Source organism: Phalacrocorax carbo, chromosome 25 (assembly GCF_963921805.1).
Source record: "Phalacrocorax carbo chromosome 25, bPhaCar2.1, whole genome shotgun sequence".
NCBI lineage: Eukaryota > Metazoa > Chordata > Aves > Suliformes > Phalacrocoracidae > Phalacrocorax > Phalacrocorax carbo.
Genome location: NC_087537.1, coordinates 6,556,081 through 6,576,864, shown reverse-complemented (window position 1 = coordinate 6,576,864; position 20,784 = coordinate 6,556,081). Strand labels below are relative to the sequence as shown.

Below are 20,784 nucleotides of genomic sequence, written 5' to 3'. Positions count from 1 at the left end.
GTCTCGGGGCGGGAGGTGCACCTGTGAGAGTGGGCAGGGGGAAGCAGAGCATGAGGGGTGGGTGGGTGAGGTGCAGCCTGTCACCCCAGCACGAGGGAAAGAGCCACGAGCTGCACCCAAGAGGTGGAGGCACTGTAGGCAGACCTAGTGGTTCTCCTTCCCCTCTGCCCAAAAGAGCCCTGAAAAGAGCACCCAGACCCAGGGAGGTCCCTTCCTGGCCCATAGCTCAGCAGACACCTCAGCCAAGCCCAGCTTCTGCCCACGACACACCTTCCGTCCCCTCCATCTCCCATGACAAGCAGTTCCAAGACCCAACAAAAGCAGAAAAAGACAATTTTGTGCTGAGAAATCCTAGAGGAGGATGAGGCAAAGGAGGACGAGCAGGCAGAGGAGAAAGGGCTTCAGAGTTACCTTGTTCTCAAGGAGATGGAGGCGAGAGGAGTGGTTGAGAGAGTGAGGAGAAGGGCCCGCTTTTATAGTGCTCCTGCACTGCCCCAGGCCCTCAGTCACTGCACGCGGGCAGTAATTTTCCAACAGACTCACCTCCAGAGCAAACTATCCTCCCTACTGGCACAGGTTGTGTTTTGGTTTCCCTCAACGCTGCCGCTTCATTTCCTCGTTTCCATCATGCTTGATTTGCCATGCAGTCTCCTTTCATGTGCTGGGATGAAAGGCCCAAGGATATCCCGAATAAGGTCATGTCTGCACAGGCAGCAGATACCTCCAGATACCCAGCGCTTGGGTTAGGAAAGCTGAAGCCCACCTGGTGTGGGCTTGCCACACCTCCTTCCCCTCCTTTCCACACCTCCTTTCCCTCCTGGGTCCTTGTTCTCCTGCACTCCCCTGGGCTGTGAGCACCACAAAGACCTTTCCAACCTCAAGGCTCCTGCGATCCTGTCATGGGCAAAAGGCAGGTGACGCACGGCCGCTGCGAAGAAGGAAGAAGTGGTTGGGAACATTGGAATCAAGGGCAGCCTTGGCTACCACAGCACAGGAACACTAGGTTTGAAGAGCTGTTGTCAGGGAGGGAAGTGAGTAGCAGGGTACAGCCCCTGGACTTCAGGCAGGCCAACTCTGGCCTAGTCAGGCAGCGGGTAGGCACCTCATGGTCCAAGAGCAAGAAGGGTCCAGCCAATACTGAGGAAAACAATCAGAAATCTCAGCAGCCTGGCTTTGGCTGAGCGGCGTAGCCACGGCGGAGCACCAACGTCAAAAGGCAGCATCCTGGAGTTGGAAGGAGGAATGAGCTGCAGAGAAGGAATGTGGGAATAATCCCTGGGCACGTTGGGATGCTGTTAGGAAAGCCAAAGCTCAGCCTGCCTTGAGTCTTGCAAGGGGCCTCAAGAGCAACAGGCAACAAGCATCAAGAGCAACATCCAACCCCTACAGGGGTAGCCAAAGAGTGATGGGAGAAAAATGTGGGCCCTCTGCTGACTGGGGCGCCTCGTTTCCTGACAGTGGACAGAGAGCAGGCTGCCTGTGGGGAGTCAGGGCCTTCTCTCTCCCAGCGGTCACCTGTAAGTTCTCCCAGGCTGCTCTGCCCTTTGAAAGAGTTGAAGGAAGGAGGGGTATCCCTCCCAGCCTGAGTAAAGTTGAGCTGTACAAGCCAGCTGATGTGCTACAGGGCAGGGCTGCTGTAAAGGAAGACCTAGACCAGCGGGAGCGCTGGGCCAAAGGAACCTCACGGTGTTAAGAAGGACACGTGGCAAGTGCTGCATCTGGAAAGGAAGAACCTCATACATCAGTATGGCCTGGGGAATGGACCAGGCTACGCTCTTAGAGACCTGAAACCTCCTCTGGGTAGACGTGAGCCGTGGGGCAGGGTCACCCTTGGAGAGGCGCTTGAAGGGTGGAAGGCAATGGACATACAGGCCTCGTCTTCCTGGCCCAAGACACCCGGCTGTGGGAGGGGGCACTCCTGAATGCTCCGTGGAGGAAAAGAAAAGGTCACAGAAAATATCTCCCCACAGGTTGGGACTCTTGCTTGGGTCTCAAGCGTTACATCTTTTCCTGGCAGTAGTGCCTCACCATGCCTCCTTTCCCATGCCCCAAAGGCCTCCTCAGTTTGGAGTATAACCCAGCGCTGTTGGGGAAGCAAGGAAACTTCCCCCACCTCCCCAGCGAGCGGTGTCTGTCAGGACCCTGCAGTGCCACGTGCCTGGGGATGCTGAGGGGACGAGGGGACGTGCTCAGCAGGGCCCTGGGTACAGAAGCAGCTCTGAGGCTGCACTGAGGAGGTGATGCACTTCCCTGCCCTGCCGGCATGGAGGCAGCTGGGATGTGTCTCAGGAGGGCAAGGGAATGCCTTCAGAAGCCAAGCTTCCCGGGATAGACTCTCCCTACCCATGGTGAGTCACACTCTAACGTTGGATTGGCCGTGTGCCAGCCCTTATGTGTGAGGCCAAGCCAGGAGTGCGTGCTGTCTGCAGGCTTGTATCCCACGCAGGGCTGAATTCCCCTGAGGACAGGGCCGCTCCATCCCCGCCCCAGGAAAATCGTCTTTGAGCACTGGCTGCACCCGAGTACACAGCTCCAGGGCAGGCCATTGTGTGTCCCGCTGGTCAGGGTCCTAAGCATGCAGCCAAACTGCATGGTGGTGTGAGGAGAGTGGGAGGAACAAGGTTCTGTCCAGAGCCACAACACCCCCGCCTTGTAGGGAGGAGGGAGGGGCCCAACTTATTTTGGGGCTTTGGGAGGGCAACGTTCTCATTCCACAAGCCTGCAGATGTCATTGTTAGGAGACCCCCAGAGACTGCCACAAGAGGGGATGACTTTACCATAGACCCTGGCCAAAGTTTGCAGGAATGGGAAGCTTTCCTTGGGAGAAGACATTTGTAACCACAGCACAGCCCACCTGCCCACAGAGGAAACGGTCAGTGATTGCGGGAGCGAGCATGGGGGCAGTCAAGGAGGAGGAAGGAGGCGGCGTGTCCCCATTCTCAGAAGCCTTCGGGCACCAGGGAGAAGACAGCATTGGTGGGAAGATATGCCCATCTTCCTGCACAGGCTGTGGAAAACATCTCACCAGATTTCCCCAGACCCATGTCCTCCCTCTCCACAGACCTCTCCAGCTCTTGGGGACACACCTTTTGCCTGTGTTGACATGATTCTGTGCAAGAAATCCTTGGGCCTCTCATCCCCTTCCTTCAAAAGAGCCTCCGTGGCCTAATGGTCATGTCAGAAATGAGGAAATAAAATGGCAGGCTTGACGTAAACCAAAACACAGCCTGTGCCATCAGGTAGGATATTTTTCTCTGGAGGTGAGTCTGTTGGAAAATTACTGCCCGCGTGCAGTGACTGAGGGCCCGGGGCAGTGCAGGAGCAGTATAAAAGCAGGCCCTTCCCGTCGCTCTCTCACCCACTCCTCTCGCCTCGATTTCCTTGGGAACAAGGTGAGCTGAAGCCCTTTCCTGTCTTTCTCAGCTGCCTCCTCCTTTTCCTACTGTGGGATTTCTCAGCCCACACTTGTCTCTTTTTCCCCTGCTGTGTCTTCAGTCCCCATGCCACCGTAGAGGGATGGTGTGGCTTCGAGAGAGGCTGGGCTGAGGTGTCTGCTGGGCTGGTGCTATGTGGGTTTAGTCGTTCTTCTTGGAGCTCTTTTGGGCTGAGGGAAATGGTATTCCTCATCGTCCTGGGGCGACAGGCTGTTTCCTCACCCACCCACCCACCCCTCATGCTCTGCTTCCCCCTGCCCACTCTCACAGGTGCACCTCCCGCCCCGAGACATGTCCTGCTACAACCCGTGCCTGCCCTGCTCGCCCTGCGGCCCGACCCCGCTGGCCAACAGCTGCAATGAGCCCTGTGTCAGGCAGTGCCAGGACTCCACCGTCGTCATCCAGCCCTCCCCCGTGGTGGTGACCCTGCCCGGCCCCATCCTCAGCTCCTTCCCACAGAGCACCGCCGTGGGATCCTCCACCTCCGCTGCCGTTGGCAGCATCCTCAGCTCTCAGGGAGTGCCCATCTCCTCCGGGGGCTTTGGCCTCTCCGGCTTGGGCAGCGGCTACTGCGGCAGGAGCTGCCTCCCCTGCTAAAGCTGCTGGCGATGGCCCTGGGGAAGGCCCCCAGGGACCCACAAGATGGCACTGGAGTGCGGATGGAGGGTCGGCTGGTTGCTTTCAGAAGGGCTGAGCCACACCGGCAGCCCGTCAGGCAGATGGACACCTGGCAGGGTCTCGGCCACAGCCGTGGGGCGAAGACTCCGATCTGAGCCTGGTGCTCCCTGCGCTGGGACCAGCACTCAGAACGACCTCAGTTCCCTCTTCTGCCTCATTAAAGTTCTGCTGCATCCCAGTCCATGCCTCTGTGTCATCCTTTCCTCTGTAGAATCTCTCCCATGATGCCCAGGGAGAGAGATGTTGCTCCCTGCTCATTCTCGCAGGGTGGTCTTTGGGATGCTTGTGCAACGGTTGTTATCACAATTGTGTTGCGTCTGACGGGGATGGAATTAACTGTCCCCATAAGAGCCTTCATAGCGCTGTGCTTTGTAGGTGTAGCTAGAAGGGTCCTGGGAACACAGAAATGTTTTGCCTTCTGCTGAGCAGTGCTTTTCTTTGCTTATGCACGTGGGACTTGCCTTTATTCATTACACTGCCTTTATGCCAAGCCACAAAGTTTTCTCCTTATTTTCTGCCCCGTGTCTCGCTGAGGACACGGAAGGATAGAGTGTCTTGGTGGGCAGCTGGCGGCCAGACGAGGCCAACTCCCCGCAGCCTTTCTGGCGTTCAACACGGGTCTCAAGACATTGGCAGTTTTGATCTGAGCATGCTCTAGCTGTAGTAGTTCCTAATTAGCAGGCGTTTGCGCAGGGGAGGGAGGGTGTTCGCTTGGTGCACCGCTTATCTCTTTCCTTGCCTGAGCTTGGGCACATGTTCCTAGAACCAAAGGCTATGTGCTTTGCCCTGGCATGGATGCCCTTCCTGTGCTGGGCAGAGCTGCCTTGTGGAGAGGGTGCGGGAACACACCTCCCTCTTCCCATGCGGGACTGATGTGGGTTGTTTGATTACACAGGCTCCCGAGGTCCTCCCTCTCCTTGACGCGAGGTGTTTAAAACTACTAACTAACACTGTTGCCTTAACGTGGGGTTTGTGGAATGTGGTGTCATGCTGGCGTACGAGGAGACAATTTCTGGGTGCGGTGACAGTGAAAGATGCCCTGAGGTGGCCGGTCCGTGGGCGGCAGCTGCCTGAAAACCAGCTGCTTTTAGCACTGTGTTGGAGCTTGACCTGTGCCTATCGAGCCACGATTCAGTACTATCAGAGGACAGGGTTTAAGAGAGGGACCCAAACCTCTCTGAGAATGTCACGGTTCAGCCGGGCATCCAAACTACATCTAAGAACGCGGTAGTTGAGGCAGAGACCCAAAGCACATCTGAGACATCCATGGTTGAGATCGGGACCCAAACACCACCTCGAGTAATTGCTCCAGTAGTGGAAAAGAAATAGTGGGCAGGGAGGTGAACCGGACCATATCGTCCATTAGGAAGGGAGTGAGGGGGACAAAGAGTCTGATGGGTAAGCTGGTCCTTCAGCAAAGAAGTGGGAGGGAGAAGTGAGAGAAATCACTCAAGAGACGGGAAGTACCCGGTCCCTGACCTCAAGGGAACTTTGGGAGATGTGGAAAGATTACAGGCAGCAGCCAGGAAAGCGGATCACTGCCTGGCAACTCTGATGCTGGAAGAGCAGGGCCAACAGTCAGGAACTGGAAGGTAAGGAAGCCCAACAGGCTGAGCGCCTCGCTAGGGAGTGGGGGGTTGACAGCAGAATTGGAAAAGAGGCGGTGAATTGCAGTGCCCGGGGGCGTCTCCTGTCAAGTACGAGGACAGGATTTCCGCTGAGGGAAGATCTTGTGCTTTGGCCAGGAAGGTGGACTACCACTTTGGATGGCATCCAATACCCGAGAGAATTAGCGGTGCTGGTCATCGTCTACGGTGACCTGGATGACAAGGAGGTCTCCAAAGGTCTGGAGAATGCCCCGTGTATACGGGCCATGTGAAGAAGGTGGTCCGCAATGCACCAGTGGCATATTCTAACAGCTTGGCAACACTGCACTGCCCCGGTTTGGATACACCAACTGTGGAGAGAGCAGCTTGCTGCCTCTGAAATGTTGAAGAAAATCTCTCTCCCTCCTTGTCCCCACAGGCCGGCACCTCAGCTGTGAGGGGTGCCCCACAGAGCCAGTCTGCTCCTGCTGTGGTCAGGGGGGAAAGGAAGACCCCGCGCCGGGTCACGTGGCCCTCTCTGGATCTTCCTGCATGACCAGGGGAAGTGGGATGCTGAGCCCACCTTTGAGCCGGAAACCTGCGTGCGCACACAGCGGGGAAGGCCGCTGCTAATAAGGGGCCGTGCAAGAAGGCTGTCAGTTGAGCTGCAGCTCAGTTACCCCATTATCTGGGGGCAAGAAAGCAGAAGAAGGGTTAGGGAAGGGCAAAAGAATAATGCTGATTCTTCTTAGAGGTGGATTGGCCATGAAACGAAGCAAGGGCAACGGACCTGCCCAGGAGAGGTGTTTGTTGGGAGTACGATGGCAGGGTGGCTGTCATCACATCTTTATGGATGTGATTAATGAGGTAACACCTGTATCCCCGTCACCTGGCAGCCAGACAAGGTCAACCCGCCACAAGAACGATTGCTAACTGCCGCAGCGTGGTCCTCCCGTCTACGGACACCGCAGCACCAAGGGTGAGGAGAGCGTTGCGCTGGAGGTGCGTAGGGCAGATGGGGAGCCTTTGCTCTTTGCAAAAGGCGGGGAGGGTGGGACCCAGGGCAGCGGGCCCCTTCGGGCCACCGTCACTGTCATGGAGAGGAAGTCATCCATGAGTCCTCCAGAGCCCCTGGCCATCAGGCCCTGCTTTGCTGGACCTCTGCGCAGCCGTGCCTTCTGGGCCTCAGTGCACTTGCTGAGGAAGGGACGCGTGGCCACTGCTGATGTCGCTTGAGGAGCCTGGGCTGCGGGAAGCCCTGGGAGGGCAGCACCCCACAAGCTGCTGGGAAGTGGCCAGGTGGGGAGGGGAGGAGTCAGGTGGGAAGGGGTAGCAATCGCTCGTGCCCTGGCTGCTGCTGTGCTGGGGGAGGAGGCTCAAGCAGGAAATGACCCCCAAACGGCTGACCAGAATTGACAAAAGAGCTGTGGCATGCTGTATGACATCATGGCCAACAATAGCACTGTGGGTAGAGCCATGATCAGCATCTGTCTTGGTAGTAACCAGCCATGTCACCTCACATCTCCTTCGCCCTCTGACAAGCAACAGCCCAAGAGCAGGGCCAGGAAGAGGTGCTTTTTTGGTAACCCCATTAAAACAGGTGAAACTCAACTCTCAGGACTGTTCCCAGACATGAAGGGCGGCTGACATCAACATCCTGGACTGCGTGAGTAGGCGTGTAGCCAGGAGATCGTTAGGAGTGATGACCCCACTCGGCTCAGCACCAGCCCGACAGTATCTAGAACATTAGTTCAAGTTTTGGGCTGCAAGATAAGAAGGACGTGACCAAACGGAATGGGTTCAGCGGAGGGTGGGCAGGAGAGTGAGAGGGTTGGAGCCCTTGCTTGGGGATGAGAGGCAGAGGGTGTGGGGTTTGCTGAGCGTGGAGAAGAGAATGCTTTGGTGAGAGACCTAAGATCGTCTCTGAAGCAGCTACGGTCATTAAAGTGTGTCAGGTAACTCTTCCCGCCCCAGATAGGCGGAGAAGTTCAGAAAGCAGAGGGTCACCCTACGTGTGCCAAACAATACTCAAAGCAAGCCTGTGTTAACAATCACTGCATTACCATCCCCAACAACCCCCTCCCAGAACCAGCCCCGAGCAACATATCTGCCCTTGGGCATCTTGGAGAGCATCTGCAGGGGGAAGAATGACACAGAGACAAAGGCGGGGATGCAGCAGAACTTTAATGAGGCAGGAGAGGGAATTGAGGTCGTTCTGAGTGCTGGTCCTGGTGCAGGGAGCACCAGGGGCAGATGGCAGCCTGCGCCCCACAGCTGCAGCAGAGATCCTGCCAGGTGTCCATCTGCCTGCCCCACGGAGGGAGCAGAGCCAGCAGGAATTCCCTAGGCTGGCTTTGTGGGGCTCAGAGCCACGGGGAGCACGGGAGATCAAGGACCCGGGAGGGAAAGGAGAGAGTGGAAGAGGGGAAAGGCAGGCATGCACTATGCTTTCCGAGAGCCCATGCTGACCCTGTACTTCTGCAAGGGGTGTTGGCATGGCTCAGCCCCTCTGAAAGCAAGAAGCGGGTGCTCCGTCGCCAGTCCGGTCCCATCTTGTGGGTCCCTGGGGGCCTTCCCCAGGGCCATTGCCAGCAGCTTTAGCAGGGGAGGCACGTTCTCCCACAGTAGCGGCTGCCAAAGCCGGAGAGGCCAAAGCCCCCGGAGGAGATGGGCACTCCCTGAGAGCTGAGGATGCTGCCAACGGCAGCGGAGGTGGAGGATCCCACGGCGGTGCTCTGTGGGAAGGAGCTGAGGATGGGGCCGGGCAGGGTCACCACCACGGGGGAGGGCTGGATGACGACGGTGGAGTCCTGGCACTGCCTGACACAGGGCTCATTGCAGCTGTTGGCCAGCGGGGTCGGGCCGCAGGGCGAGCAGGGCAGGCACGGGTTGTAGCAGGACATGTCTTGGGGCGGGAGGTGCACCTGTGAGAGTGGGCAGGGGGAAGCAGAGCATGAGGGGTGGGTGGGTGAGGTGCAGCCTGTCACCCCAGCACGAGGGAAAGAGCCACAAGCTGGAGCCAAGAGGTGGAGGCACTGTAGGCAGACCTAGTGGTTCTCCTTCCCCTCTGCCCAAAAGAGCCCTGAAAAGAGCACCCAGACCCAGGGAGGTCCCTTCCTGGCCCATAGCTCAGCAGACACCTCAGCCAAGCCCAGCTTCTGCCCACGACACACCTTCCGTCCCCTCCATCTCCCATGACAAGCAGTTCCAAGACCCAACAAAAGCAGAAAAAGACAATTTTGTGCTGAGAAATCCTAGAGGAGGATGAGGCAAAGGAGGACGAGCAGGCAGAAGAGAAAGGGCTTCAGAGTTACCTTGTTCTCAAGGAGACAGAGGCGAGAGGAGTGGTTGAGAGAGTGAGGAGAAGGGCCCGCTTTTATAGTGCTCCTGCACTGCCCCAGGCCCTCAGTCACTGCACGCGGGCAGTAATTTTCCAACAGACTCACCTCCAGAGCAAACTATCCTCCCTACTGGCACAGGTTGTGTTTTGGTTTCCCTCAACGCTGCCGCTTCATTTCCTCGTTTCCATCATGCTTGATTTGCCATGCAGTCTCCTTTCATGTGCTGGGATGAAAGGCCCAAGGATATCCCGAATAAGGTCATGTCTGCACAGGCAGCAGATACCTCCAGATACCCAGCGCTTGGGTTAGGAAAGCTGAAGCCCACCTGGTGTGGGCTTGCCACACCTCCTTCCCCTCCTTTCCACACCTCCTTTCCCTCCTGGGTCCTTGTTCTCCTGCACTCCCCTGGGCTGTGAGCACCACAAAGACCTTTCCAACCTCAAGGCTCCTGCGATTCTGTCATGGGCAAAAGGCAGGTGACGCACGGCTGCTGCGAAGAAGGAAGAAGTGGTTGGGAACATTGGAATCAAGGGCAGCCTTGGCCACCACAGCACAGGAACACTAGGTTTGAAGAGCTGTTGTCAGGGAGGGAAGTGAGTAGCAGGGTACAGCCCCTGGACTTCAGGCAGGCCAACTCTGGCCTAGTCAGGCAGCGGGTAGGCACCTCATGGTCCAAGAGCAAGAAGGGTCCAGCCAATACTGAGGAAAACAATCAGAAATCTCAGCAGCCTGGCTTTGGCTGAGCGGCGTAGCCACGGCGGAGCACCAACGTCAAAAGGCAGCATCCTGGAGTTGGAAGGAGGAATGAGCTGCAGAGAAGGAATGTGGGAATAATCCCTGGGCACGTTGGGATGCTGTTAGGAAAGCCAAAGCTCAGCCTGCCTTGAGTCTTGCAAGGGGCCTCAAGAGCAACAGGCAACAAGCATCAAGAGCAACATCCAACCCCTACAGGGGTAGCCAAAGAGTGATGGGAGAAAAATGTGGGCCCTCTGCTGACTGGGGCGCCTCGTTTCCTGACAGTGGACAGAGAGCAGGCTGCCTGTGGGGAGTCAGGGCCTTCTCTCTCCCAGCGGTCACCTGTAAGTTCTCCCAGGCTGCTCTGCCCTTTGAAAGAGTTGAAGGAAGGAGGGGTATCCCTCCCAGCCTGAGTAAAGTTGAGCTGTACAAGCCAGCTGATGTGCTACAGGGCAGGGCTGCTGTAAAGGAAGACCTAGACCAGCGGGAGCGCTGGGCCAAAGGAACCTCACGGTGTTAAGAAGGACACGTGGCAAGTGCTGCATCTGGAAAGGAAGAACCTCTTACATCAGTATGGCCTGGGGAATGGACCAGGCTACGCTCTTAGAGACCTGAAACCTCCTCGGGGTAGACGTGAGCCGTGGGGCAGGGTCACCCTTGGAGAGGCGCTTGAAGGGTGGAAGGCAATGGACATACAGGCCTCGTCTTCCTGGCCCAAGACACCCGGCTGTGGAAGGGGGCACTCCTGAATGCTCCGTGGAGGAAAAGAAAAGGTCACAGAAAATATCTCCCCACAGGTTGGGACTCTTGCTTGGGTCTCAAGCGTTACATCTTTTCCTGGCAGTAGTGCCTCACCATGCCTCCTTTCCCATGCCCCAAAGGCCTCCTCAGTTTGGAGTATAACCCAGCGCTGTTGGGGAAGCAAGGAAACTTCCCCCACCTCCCCAGCGAGCGGTGTCTGTCAGGACCCTGCAGTGCCACGTGCCTGGGGATGCTGAGGGGACGAGGGGACGTGCTCAGCAGGGCCCTGGGTACAGAAGCAGCTCTGAGACTGCACTGAGGAGGTGATGCACTTCCCTGCCCTGCCGGCATGGAGGCAGCTGGGATGTGTCTCAGGAGGGCAAGGGAATGCCTTCAGAAGCCAAGCTTCCCGGGATAGACTCTCCCTACCCATGGTGAGTCACACTCTAACGTTGGATTGGCCGTGTGCCAGCCCTTATGTGTGAGGCCAAGCCAGGAGTGCGTGCTGTCTGCAGGCTTGTGTCCCACGCAGGGCTGAATTCCCCTGAGGACAGGGCCGCTCCATCCCTGCCCCAGGAAAATCGTCTTTGAGCACTGGCTGCACCCGAGTACACAGCTCCAGGGCAGGCCATTGTGTGTCCCGCTGGTCAGGGTCCTAAGCATGCAGCCAAACTGCATGGTGGTGTGAGGAGAGTGGGAGGAACAAGGTTCTGTCCAGAGCCACAACACCCCCGCCTTGTAGGGAGGAGGGAGGGGCCCAACTTATTTTGGGGCTTTGGGAGGGCAACGTTCTCATTCCACAAGCCTGCAGATGTCATTGTTAGGAGACCCCCAGAGACTGCCACAAGAGGGGATGACTTTACCATAGACCCTGGCCAAAGTTTGCAGGAATGGGAAGCTTTCCTTGGGAGAAGACATTTGTAACCACAGCACAGCCCACCTGCCCACAGAGGCAATGGTCAGTGATTGCGGGAGCGAGCATGGGGGCAGTCAAGGAGGAGGAAGGAGGCGGCGTGTCCCCATTCTCAGAAGCCTTCGGGCACCAGGGAGAAGACAGCATTGGTGGGAAGATATGCCCATCTTCCTGCACAGGCTGTGGAAAACATCTCACCAGATTTCCCCAGACCCATGTCCTCCCTCTCCACAGACCTCTCCAGCTCTTGGGGACACACCTTTTGCCTGTGTTGACATGATTCTGTGCAAGAAATCCTTGGGCCTCTCATCCCCTTCCTTCAAAAGAGCCTCCGTGGCCTAATGGTCATGTCAGAAATGAGGAAATAAAATGGCAGGCTTGACGTAAACCAAAACACAGCCTGTGCCATCAGGTAGGATATTTTTCTCTGGAGGTGAGTCTGTTGGAAAATTACTGCCCGCGTGCAGTGACTGAGGGCCCGGGGCAGTGCAGGAGCAGTATAAAAGCAGGCCCTTCCCGTCGCTCTCTCACCCACTCCTCTCGCCTCGATTTCCTTGGGAACAAGGTGAGCTGAAGCCCTTTCCTGTCTTTCTCAGCTGCCTCCTCCTTTTCCTACTGTGGGATTTCTCAGCCCACACTTGTCTCTTTTTCCCCTGCTGTGTCTTCAGTCCCCATGCCACCGTAGAGGGATGGTGTGGCTTCGAGAGAGGCTGGGCTGAGGTGTCTGCTGGGCTGGTGCTATGTGGGTTTAGTCGTTCTTCTTGGAGCTCTTTTGGGCTGAGGGAAATGGTATTCCTCATCGTCCTGGGGCGACAGGCTGTTTCCTCACCCACCCACCCACCCCTCATGCTCTGCTTCCCCCTGCCCACTCTCACAGGTGCACCTCCCGCCCCGAGACATGTCCTGCTACAACCCGTGCCTGCCCTGCTCGCCCTGCGGCCCGACCCCGCTGGCCAACAGCTGCAATGAGCCCTGTGTCAGGCAGTGCCAGGACTCCACCGTCGTCATCCAGCCCTCCCCCGTGGTGGTGACCCTGCCCGGCCCCATCCTCAGCTCCTTCCCACAGAGCACCGCCGTGGGATCCTCCACCTCCGCTGCCGTTGGCAGCATCCTCAGCTCTCAGGGAGTGCCCATCTCCTCCGGGGGCTTTGGCCTCTCCGGCTTTGGCAGCCGCTACTGTGGGAGAACGTGCCTCCCCTGCTAAAGCTGCTGGCGATGGCCCTGGGGAAGGCCCCCAGGGACCCACAAGATGGCACTGGAGTGCGGATGGAGGGTCGGCTGGTTGCTTTCAGAAGGGCTGAGCCACACCGGCAGCCCGTCAGGCAGATGGACACCTGGCAGGGTCTCGGCCACAGCCGTGGGGCGAAGACTCCGATCTGAGCCTGGTGCTCCCTGCGCTGGGACCAGCACTCAGAACGACCTCAGTTCCCTCTTCTGCCTCATTAAAGTTCTGCTGCATCCCAGTCCATGCCTCTGTGTCATCCTTTCCTCTGTAGAATCTCTCCCATGATGCCCAGGGAGAGAGATGTCGCTCCCTGCTCATTCTCGCAGGGTGGTCTTTGGGATGCTTGTGCAACGGTTGTTATCACAATTGTGTTGCGTCTGACGGGGATGGAATTAACTGTCCCCATAAGAGCCTTCATAGTGCTGTGCTTTGTAGGTGTAGCTAGAAGGGTCCTGGGAACACAGAAATGTTTTGCCTTCTGCTGAGCAGTGCTTTTCTTTGCTTATGCACGTGGGACTTGCCTTTATTCATTACACTGCCTTTATGCCAAGCCACAAAGTTTTCTCCTTATTTTCTGCCCCGTGTCTCGCTGAGGACACGGAAGGATAGAGTGTCTTGGTGGGCAGCTGGCGGCCAGACGAGGCCAACTCCCCGCAGCCTTTCTGGCGTTCAACACGGGTCTCAAGACATTGGCAGTTTTGATCTGAGCATGCTCTAGCTGTAGTAGTTCCTAATTAGCAGGCGTTTGCGCAGGGGAGGGAGGGTGTTCGCTTGGTGCACCGCTTATCTCTTTCCTTGCCTGAGCTTGGGCACATGTTCCTAGAACCAAAGGCTATGTGCTTTGCCCTGGCATGGATGCCCTTCCTGTGCTGGGCAGAGCTGCCTTGTGGAGAGGGTGCGGGAACACACCTCCCTCTTCCCATGCGGGACTGATGTGGGTTGTTTGGTTACACAGGCTCCCGAGGTCCTCCCTCTCCTTGACGCGAGGTGTTTAAAACTACTAACTAACACTGTTGCCTTAACGTGGGGTTTGTGGAATGTGGTGTCATGCTGGCGTACGAGGAGACAATTTCTGGGTGCGGTGACAGTGAAAGATGCCCTGAGGTGGCCGGTCCGTGGGCGGCAGCTGCCTGAAAACCAGCTGCTTTTAGCACTGTGTTGGAGCTTGACCTGTGCCTATCGAGCCACGATTCAGTACTATCAGAGGACAGGGTTTAAGAGAGGGACCCAAACCTCTCTGAGAATGTCACGGTTCAGCCGGGCATCCAAACTACATCTAAGAACGCGGTAGTTGAGGCAGAGACCCAAAGCACATCTGAGACATCCATGGTTGAGATCGGGACCCAAACACCACCTCGAGTAATTGCTCCAGTAGTGGAAAAGAAATAGTGGGCAGGGAGGTGAACCGGACCATATCGTCCATTAGTAAGGGAGTGAGGGGGACAAAGAGTCTGATGGGTAAGCTGGTCCTTCAGCAAAGAAGTGGGAGGGAGAAGTGAGAGAAATCACTCAAGAGACGGGAAGTACCCGGTCCCTGACCTCAAGGGAACTTTGGGAGATGTGGAAAGATTACAGGCAGCAGCCAGGAAAGCGGATCACTGCCTGGCAACTCCGATGCTGGAAGAGCAGGGCCAACAGTCAGGAACTGGAAGGTAAGGAAGCCCAACAGGCTGAGCGCCTCGCTAGGGAGTGGGGGGTTGACAGCGGAATTGGAAAAGAGGCGGTGCTGGTCATCGTCTACGGTGACCTGGATGACAAGGAGGTCTCCAAAGGTCTGGAGAATGCCCCGTGTATACAGGCCATGTGAAAAAGGTGGTCCGCAATGCACCAGTGGCATATTCTAACAGCTTGGCAACACTGCACTGCCCCGGTTTGGATACACCAACTGTGGAGAGAGCAGCTTGCTGCCTCTGAAATGTTGAAGAAAATCTCTCTCCCTCCTTGTCCCCACAGGCCGGCACCTCAGCTGTGAGGGGTGCCCCACAGAGCCAGTCTGCTCCTGCTGTGGTCAGGGGGGAAAGGAAGACCCCGCACCGGGTCACGTGGCCCTCTCTGGATCTTCCTGCATGACCAGGGGAAGTGGGATGCTGAGCCCACCTTTGAGCCGGAAACCTGCGTGCGCACACAGCGGGGAAGGCCGCTGCTAATAAGGGGCCGTGCAAGAAGGCTGTCAGTTGAGCTGCAGCTCAGTTACCCCATTATCTGGGGGCAAGAAAGCAGAAGAAGGGTTAGGGAAGGGCAAAAGAATAATGCTGATTCTTCTTAGAGGTGGATTGGCCATGAAACGAAGCAAGGGCAACGGACCTGCCCAGGAGAGGTGTTTGTTGGGAGTACGATGGCAGGGTGGCTGTCATCACATCTTTATGGATGTGATTAATGAGGTAACACCTGTATCCCCGTCACCTGGCAGCCAGACAAGGTCAACCCGCCACAAGAACGATTGCTAACTGCCGCAGCGTGGTCCTCCCGTCTACGGACACCGCAGCACCAAGGGTGAGGAGAGCGTTGCGCTGGAGGTGCGTAGGGCAGATGGGGAGCCTTTGCTCTTTGCAAAAGGCGGGGAGGGTGGGACCCAGGGCAGCGGGCCCCTTCGGGCCACCGTCACTGTCATGGAGAGGAAGTCATCCATGAGTCCTCCAGAGCCCCTGGCCATCAGGCCCTGCTTTGCTGGACCTCTGCGCAGCCGTGCCTTCTGGGCCTCAGTGCACTTGCTGAGGAAGGGACGCGTGGCCACTGCTGATGTCGCTTGAGGAGCCTGGGCTGCGGGAAGCCCTGGGAGGGCAGCAGCCCCACAAGCTGCTGGGAAGTGGCCAGGTGGGGAGGGGAGGAGTCAGGTGGGAAGGGGTAGCAATCGCTCGTGCCCTGGCTGCTGCTGTGCTGGGGGAGGAGGCTCAAGCAGGAAATGACCCCCAAACGGCTGACCAGAATTGACAAAAGAGCTGTGGCATGCTGTATGACATCATGGCCAACAATAGCACTGTGGGTAGAGCCGCGATCAGCATCTCTCTTGGTAGTAACCAGCCATGTCACCTCACATCTCCTTCGCCCTCTGACAAGCAACAGCCCAAGAGCAGGGCCAGGAAGAGGTGCTTTTTTGGTAACCCCATTAAAACAGGTGAAACTCAACTCTCAGGACTGTTCCCAGACATGAAGGGCGGCTGACATCAACATCCTGGACTGCGTGAGTAGGCGTGTAGCCAGGAGATCGTTAGGAGTGATGACCCCACTCGGCTCAGCACCAGCCCGACAGTATCTAGAACATTAGTTCAAGTTTTGGGCTGCAAGATAAGAAGGACGTGACCAAACGGAATGGGTTCAGCGGAGGGTGGGCAGGAGAGTGAGAGGGTTGGAGCCCTTGCTTGGGGATGAGAGGCAGAGGGTGTGGGGTTTGCTGAGCGTGGAGAAGAGAATGCTTTGGTGAGAGACCTAAGATCGTCTCTGAAGCAGCTACGGTCATTAAAGTGTGTCAGGTAACTCTTCCCGCCCCAGATAGGCGGAGAAGTTTAGAAAGCAGAGGGTCACCCTACGTGTGCCAAACAATACTCAAAGCAAGCCTGTGTTAGCAATCACTGCATTACCATCCCCAACAACCCCCTCCCAGAACCAGCCCCGAGCAACATATCTGCCCTTGGGCATCTTGGGAGAGCATCTGCAGGGGGAAGAATGACACAGAGACAAAGGCGGGGATGCAGCAGAACTTTAATGAGGCAGGAGAGGGAACTGAGGTCGTTCTGAGTGCTGGTCCTGGTGCAGGGAGCACCAGGGGCAGATGGCAGCCTGCGCCCCACAGCTGCAGCAGAGATCCTGCCAGGTGTCCATCTGCCTGCCCCACGGAGGGAGCAGAGCCAGCAGGAATTCCCTAGGCTGGCTTTGTGGGGCTCAGAGCCACGGGGAGCACGGGAGATCAAGGACCCGGGAGGGAAAGGAGAGAGTGGAAGAGGGGAAAGGCAGGCATGCACTATGCTTTCCGAGAGCCCATGCTGACCCTGTACTTCTGCAAGGGGTGTTGGCATGGCTCAGCCCCTCTGAAAGCAAGAAGCGGGTGCTCCGTCGCCAGTCCGGTCCCATCTTGTGGGTCCCTGGGGGCCTTCCCCAGGGCCATCGCCAGCAGCTTTAGCAGGGGAGGCACGTTCTCCCACAGTAGCGGCTGCCCAAGCCGGAGAGGCCAAAGCCCCCGGAGGAGATGGGCACTCCCTGAGAGCTGAGGATGCTGCCAACGGCAGCGGAGGTGGAGGATCCCACGGCGGTGCTCTGTGGGAAGGAGCTGAGGATGGGGCCGGGCAGGGTCACCACCACGGGGGACGGCTCGATGATGACGGTGGAGTCCTGGCACTGCCTGACACAGGGCTCGTTGCAGCTGTTGGCCAGCGGGGTCGGGCCGCAGGGCGAGCAGGGCAGGCACGGGTTGTAGCAGGACATGTCTCGGGGCGGGAGGTGCACCTGTGAGAGTGGGCAGGGGGAAGCAGAGCATGAGGGGTGGGTGGGTGAGGTGCAGCCTGTCACCCCAGGACGATGGAAAGGGCCACGAGCTGGAGCCAAGAGGTGGAGGCACTGTAGGCAGACCTAGTGGTTCTCCTTCCCCTCTGCCCAAAAGAGCCCTGAAAAGAGCACCCAGACCCAGGGAGGTCCCTTCCTGGCCCATAGCTCAGCAGACACCTCAGCCAAGCCCAGCTTCTGCCCACGACACACCTTCCGTCCCCTCCATCTCCCATGACAAGCAGTTCCAAGACCCAACAAAAGCAGAAAAAGACAATTTTGTGCTGAGAAATCCTAGAGGAGGATGAGGCAAAGGAGGACGAGCAGGCAGAGGAGAAAGGGCTTCAGAGTTACCTTGTTCTCAAGGAGACGGAGGCGAGAGGAGTGGTTGAGAGAGTGAGGAGAAGGGCCCGCTTTTATAGTGCTCCTGCACTGCCCCAGGCCCTCAGTCACTGCACGCGGGCAGTAATTTTCCAACAGACTCACCTCCAGAGCAAACTATCCTCCCTACTGGCACAGGTTGTGTTTTGGTTTCCCTCAACGCTGCCGCTTCATTTCCTCGTTTCCATCATGCTTGATTTGCCATGCAGTCTCCTTTCATGTGCTGGGATGAAAGGCCCAAGGATATCCCGAATAAGGTCATGTCTGCACAGGCAGCAGATACCTCCAGATACCCAGCGCTTGGGTTAGGAAAGCTGAAGCCCACCTGGTGTGGGCTTGCCACACCTCCTTCCCCTCCTTTCCACACCTCCTTTCCCTCCTGGGTCCTTGTTCTCCTGCACTCCCCTGGGCTGTGAGCACCACAAAGACCTTTCCAACCTCAAGGCTCCTGCGATCCTGTCATGGGCAAAAGGCAGGTGACGCACGGCCGCTGCGAAGAAGGAAGAAGTGGTTGGGAACATTGGAATCAAGGGCAGCCTTGGCTACCACAGCACAGGAACACTAGGTTTGAAGAGCTGTTGTCAGGGAGGGAAGTGAGTAGCAGGGTACAGCCCCTGGACTTCAGGCAGGCCAACTCTGGCCTAGTCAGGCAGCGGGTAGGCACCTCATGGTCCAAGAGCAAGAAGGGTCCAGCCAATACTGAGGAAAACAATCAGAAATCTCAGCAGCCTGGCTTTGGCTGAGCGGCGTAGCCACGGCGGAGCACCAACGTCAAAAGGCAGCATCCTGGAGTTGGAAGGAGGAATGAGCTGCAGAGAAGGAATGTGGGAATAATCCCTGGGCACGTTGGGATGCTGTTAGGAAAGCCAAAGCTCAGCCTGCCTTGAGTCTTGCAAGGGGCCTCAAGAGCAACAGGCAACAAGCATCAAGAGCAACATCCAACCCCTACAGGGGTAGCCAAAGAGTGATGGGAGAAAAATGTGGGCCCTCTGCTGACTGGGGCGCCTCGTTTCCTGACAGTGGACAGAGAGCAGGCTGCCTGTGGGGAGTCAGGGCCTTCTCTCTCCCAGCGGTCACCTGTAAGTTCTCCCAGGCTGCTCTGCCCTTTGAAAGAGTTGAAGGAAGGAGGGGTATCCCTCCCAGCCTGAGTAAAGTTGAGCTGTACAAGCCAGCTGATGTGCTACAGGGCAGGGCTGCTGTAAAGGAAGACCTAGACCAGCGGGAGCGCTGGGCCAAAGGAACCTCACGGTGTTAAGAAGGACACGTGGCAAGTGCTGCATCTGGAAAGGAAGAACCTCTTACATCAGTATGGCCTGGGGAATGGACCAGGCTACGCTCTTAGAGACCTGAAACCTCCTCTGGGTAGACGTGAGCCGTGGGGCAGGGTCACCCTTGGAGAGGCGCTTGAAGGGTGGAAGGCAATGGACATACAGGCCTCGTCTTCCTGGCCCAAGACACCCGGCTGTGGGAGGGGGCACTCCTGAATGCTCCGTGGAGGAAAAGAAAAGGTCACAGAAAATATCTCCCCACAGGTTGGGACTCTTGCTTGGGTCTCAAGCGTTACATCTTTTCCTGGCAGTAGTGCCTCACCATGCCTCCTTTCCCATGCCCCAAAGGCCTCCTCAGTTTGGAGTATAACCCAGCGCTGTTGGGGAAGCAAGGAAACTTCCCCCACCTCCCCAGCGAGCGGTGTCTGTCAGGACCCTGCAGTGCCACGTGCCTGGGGATGCTGAGGGGACGAGGGGACGTGCTCAGCAGGGCCCTGGGTACAGAAGCAGCTCTGAGGCTGCACTGAGGAGGTGATGCACTTCCCTGCCCTGCAGGCATGGAGGCAGCTGGGATGTGTCTCAGGAGGGCAAGGGAATGCCTTCAGAAGCCAAGCTTCCCGGGATAGACTCTCCCTACCCATGGTGAGTCACACTCTAACGTTGGATTGGCCGTGTGCCAGCCCTTATGTGTGAGGCCAAGCCAGGAGTGCGTGCTGTCTGCAGGCTTGTATCCCACGCAGGGCTGAATTCCCCTGAGGACAGGGCCGCTCCATCCCCGCCCCAGGAAAATCGTCTTTGAGCACTGGCTGCACCCGAGTACACAGCTCCAGGGCAGGCCATTGTGTGTCCCGCTGGTCAGGGTCCTAAGCATGCAGCCAAGCTGCATGGTGGTGTGAGGAGAGTGGGAGGAACAAGGTTCTGTCCAGAGCCACAACACCCCCGCCTTGTAGGGAGGAGGGAGGGGCCCAACTTATTTTGGGGCTTTGGGAGGGCAACGTTCTCATTCCACAAGCCTGCAGATGTCATTGTTAGGAGACCCCCAGAGACTGCCACAAGAGGGGATGACTTTACCATAGACCCTGGCCAAAGTTTGCAGGAATGGGAAGCTTTCCTTGGGAGAAGACATTTGTAACCACAGCACAGCCCACCTGCCCACAGAGGCAACGGTCAGTGATTGCGGGAGCGAGCATGGGGGCAGTCAAGGAGGAGGAAGGAGGCGGCGTGTCCCCATTCTCAGAATCCTTCGGGCACCAGGGAGAAGACAGCATTGGTGGGAAGATATGCCCATCTTCCTGCACAGGCTGTGGAAAACATCTCACCAGATTTCCCCAGACCCATGTCCTCCCTCTCCACAGACCTCTCCAGCTCTTGGGGACACACCTTTTGCCTGTGTTGACATGATTCTGTGCAAGAAATCCTTGGGCCTCTCATCCCCTTCCTTCAAAAGAGCCTCCGTGGCCTAATGGTCATGTCAGAAATGAGGAAATAAAATGGCAGGCTTGACGTAAACCAAAACACAGCCTGTGCCATCAGGTAGGATATTTTTCTCTGGAGGTGAGTCTGTTGGAAAATTACTGCCCGCGTGCAGTGACTGAGGGCCCGGGGCAGTGCAGGAGCAGTATAAAAGCAGGCCCTTCCCGTCGCTCTCTCACCCACTCCTCTCGCCTCGATTTCCTTGGGAACAAGGTGAGCTGAAGCCCTTTCCTGTCTTTCTCAGCTGCCTCCTCCTTTTCCTACTGTGGGATTTCTCAGCCCACACTTGTCTCTTTTTCCCCTGCTGTGTCTTCAGTCCCCATGCCACCGTAGACGGATGGTGTGGCTTCGAGAGAGGCTGGGCTGAGGTGTCTGCTGGGCTGGTGCTATGTGGGTTTAGTCGTTCTTCTTGGAGCTCTTTTGGGCTGAGGGAAATGGTATTCCTCATCGTCCTGGGGCGACAGGCTGTTTCCTCACCCACCCACCCACCCCTCATGCTCTGCTTCCCCCTGCCCACTCTCACAGGTGCACCT

The 20,784-nt window shown here is 57.3% G+C and overlaps 4 protein-coding genes across 4 annotated transcripts; 2 read left to right on the top strand and 2 right to left on the bottom strand.

Moving 5' to 3' along the window:
- The first annotated feature begins 3,725 nt into the window (after positions 1-3,725).
- On the top strand, positions 3,726-4,031 carry LOC135317384 (feather keratin 1-like). The gene has a single exon (XM_064473680.1). It carries the CDS (start codon positions 3,726-3,728, stop codon positions 4,029-4,031), a length of 306 nt encoding a protein of 101 aa, XP_064329750.1.
- A 4,264-nt stretch (positions 4,032-8,295) lies between these two features.
- Positions 8,296-8,601, bottom strand: LOC135317254 (feather keratin 1-like). The gene has a single exon (XM_064473195.1). It carries the CDS (start codon positions 8,599-8,601, stop codon positions 8,296-8,298), a length of 306 nt encoding a protein of 101 aa, XP_064329265.1.
- Positions 8,602-11,920: 3,319 nt separating this feature from the next.
- LOC135317264 (feather keratin 1-like) lies at positions 11,921-12,632 on the top strand. Its single transcript, XM_064473208.1, has 2 exons — positions 11,921-11,993; positions 12,325-12,632. The coding sequence occupies exon 2, from the start codon at positions 12,327-12,329 to the stop codon at positions 12,630-12,632; it is 306 nt and encodes a 101-aa protein (XP_064329278.1). The 5' UTR covers positions 11,921-11,993; positions 12,325-12,326.
- A 4,134-nt stretch (positions 12,633-16,766) lies between these two features.
- On the bottom strand, positions 16,767-17,072 carry LOC135317287 (feather beta keratin-like). The gene has a single exon (XM_064473261.1). The coding sequence runs from the start codon at positions 17,070-17,072 to the stop codon at positions 16,767-16,769; it is 306 nt and encodes a 101-aa protein (XP_064329331.1).
- Positions 17,073-20,784: the final 3,712 nt, after the last annotated feature.

Bases quoted from the DNA above. Each gene is read 5' to 3' on its own strand.
- LOC135317287 (XM_064473261.1), bottom strand. From the start codon at position 17,072: ATGTCCTGCTACAACCCGTGCCTGCCCTGCTCGCCCTGCGGCCCGACC.
- LOC135317254 (XM_064473195.1), bottom strand. From the start codon at position 8,601: ATGTCCTGCTACAACCCGTGCCTGCCCTGCTCGCCCTGCGGCCCGACC.
- LOC135317264 (XM_064473208.1), top strand. From the start codon at position 12,327: ATGTCCTGCTACAACCCGTGCCTGCCCTGCTCGCCCTGCGGCCCGACC.
- LOC135317384 (XM_064473680.1), top strand. From the start codon at position 3,726: ATGTCCTGCTACAACCCGTGCCTGCCCTGCTCGCCCTGCGGCCCGACC.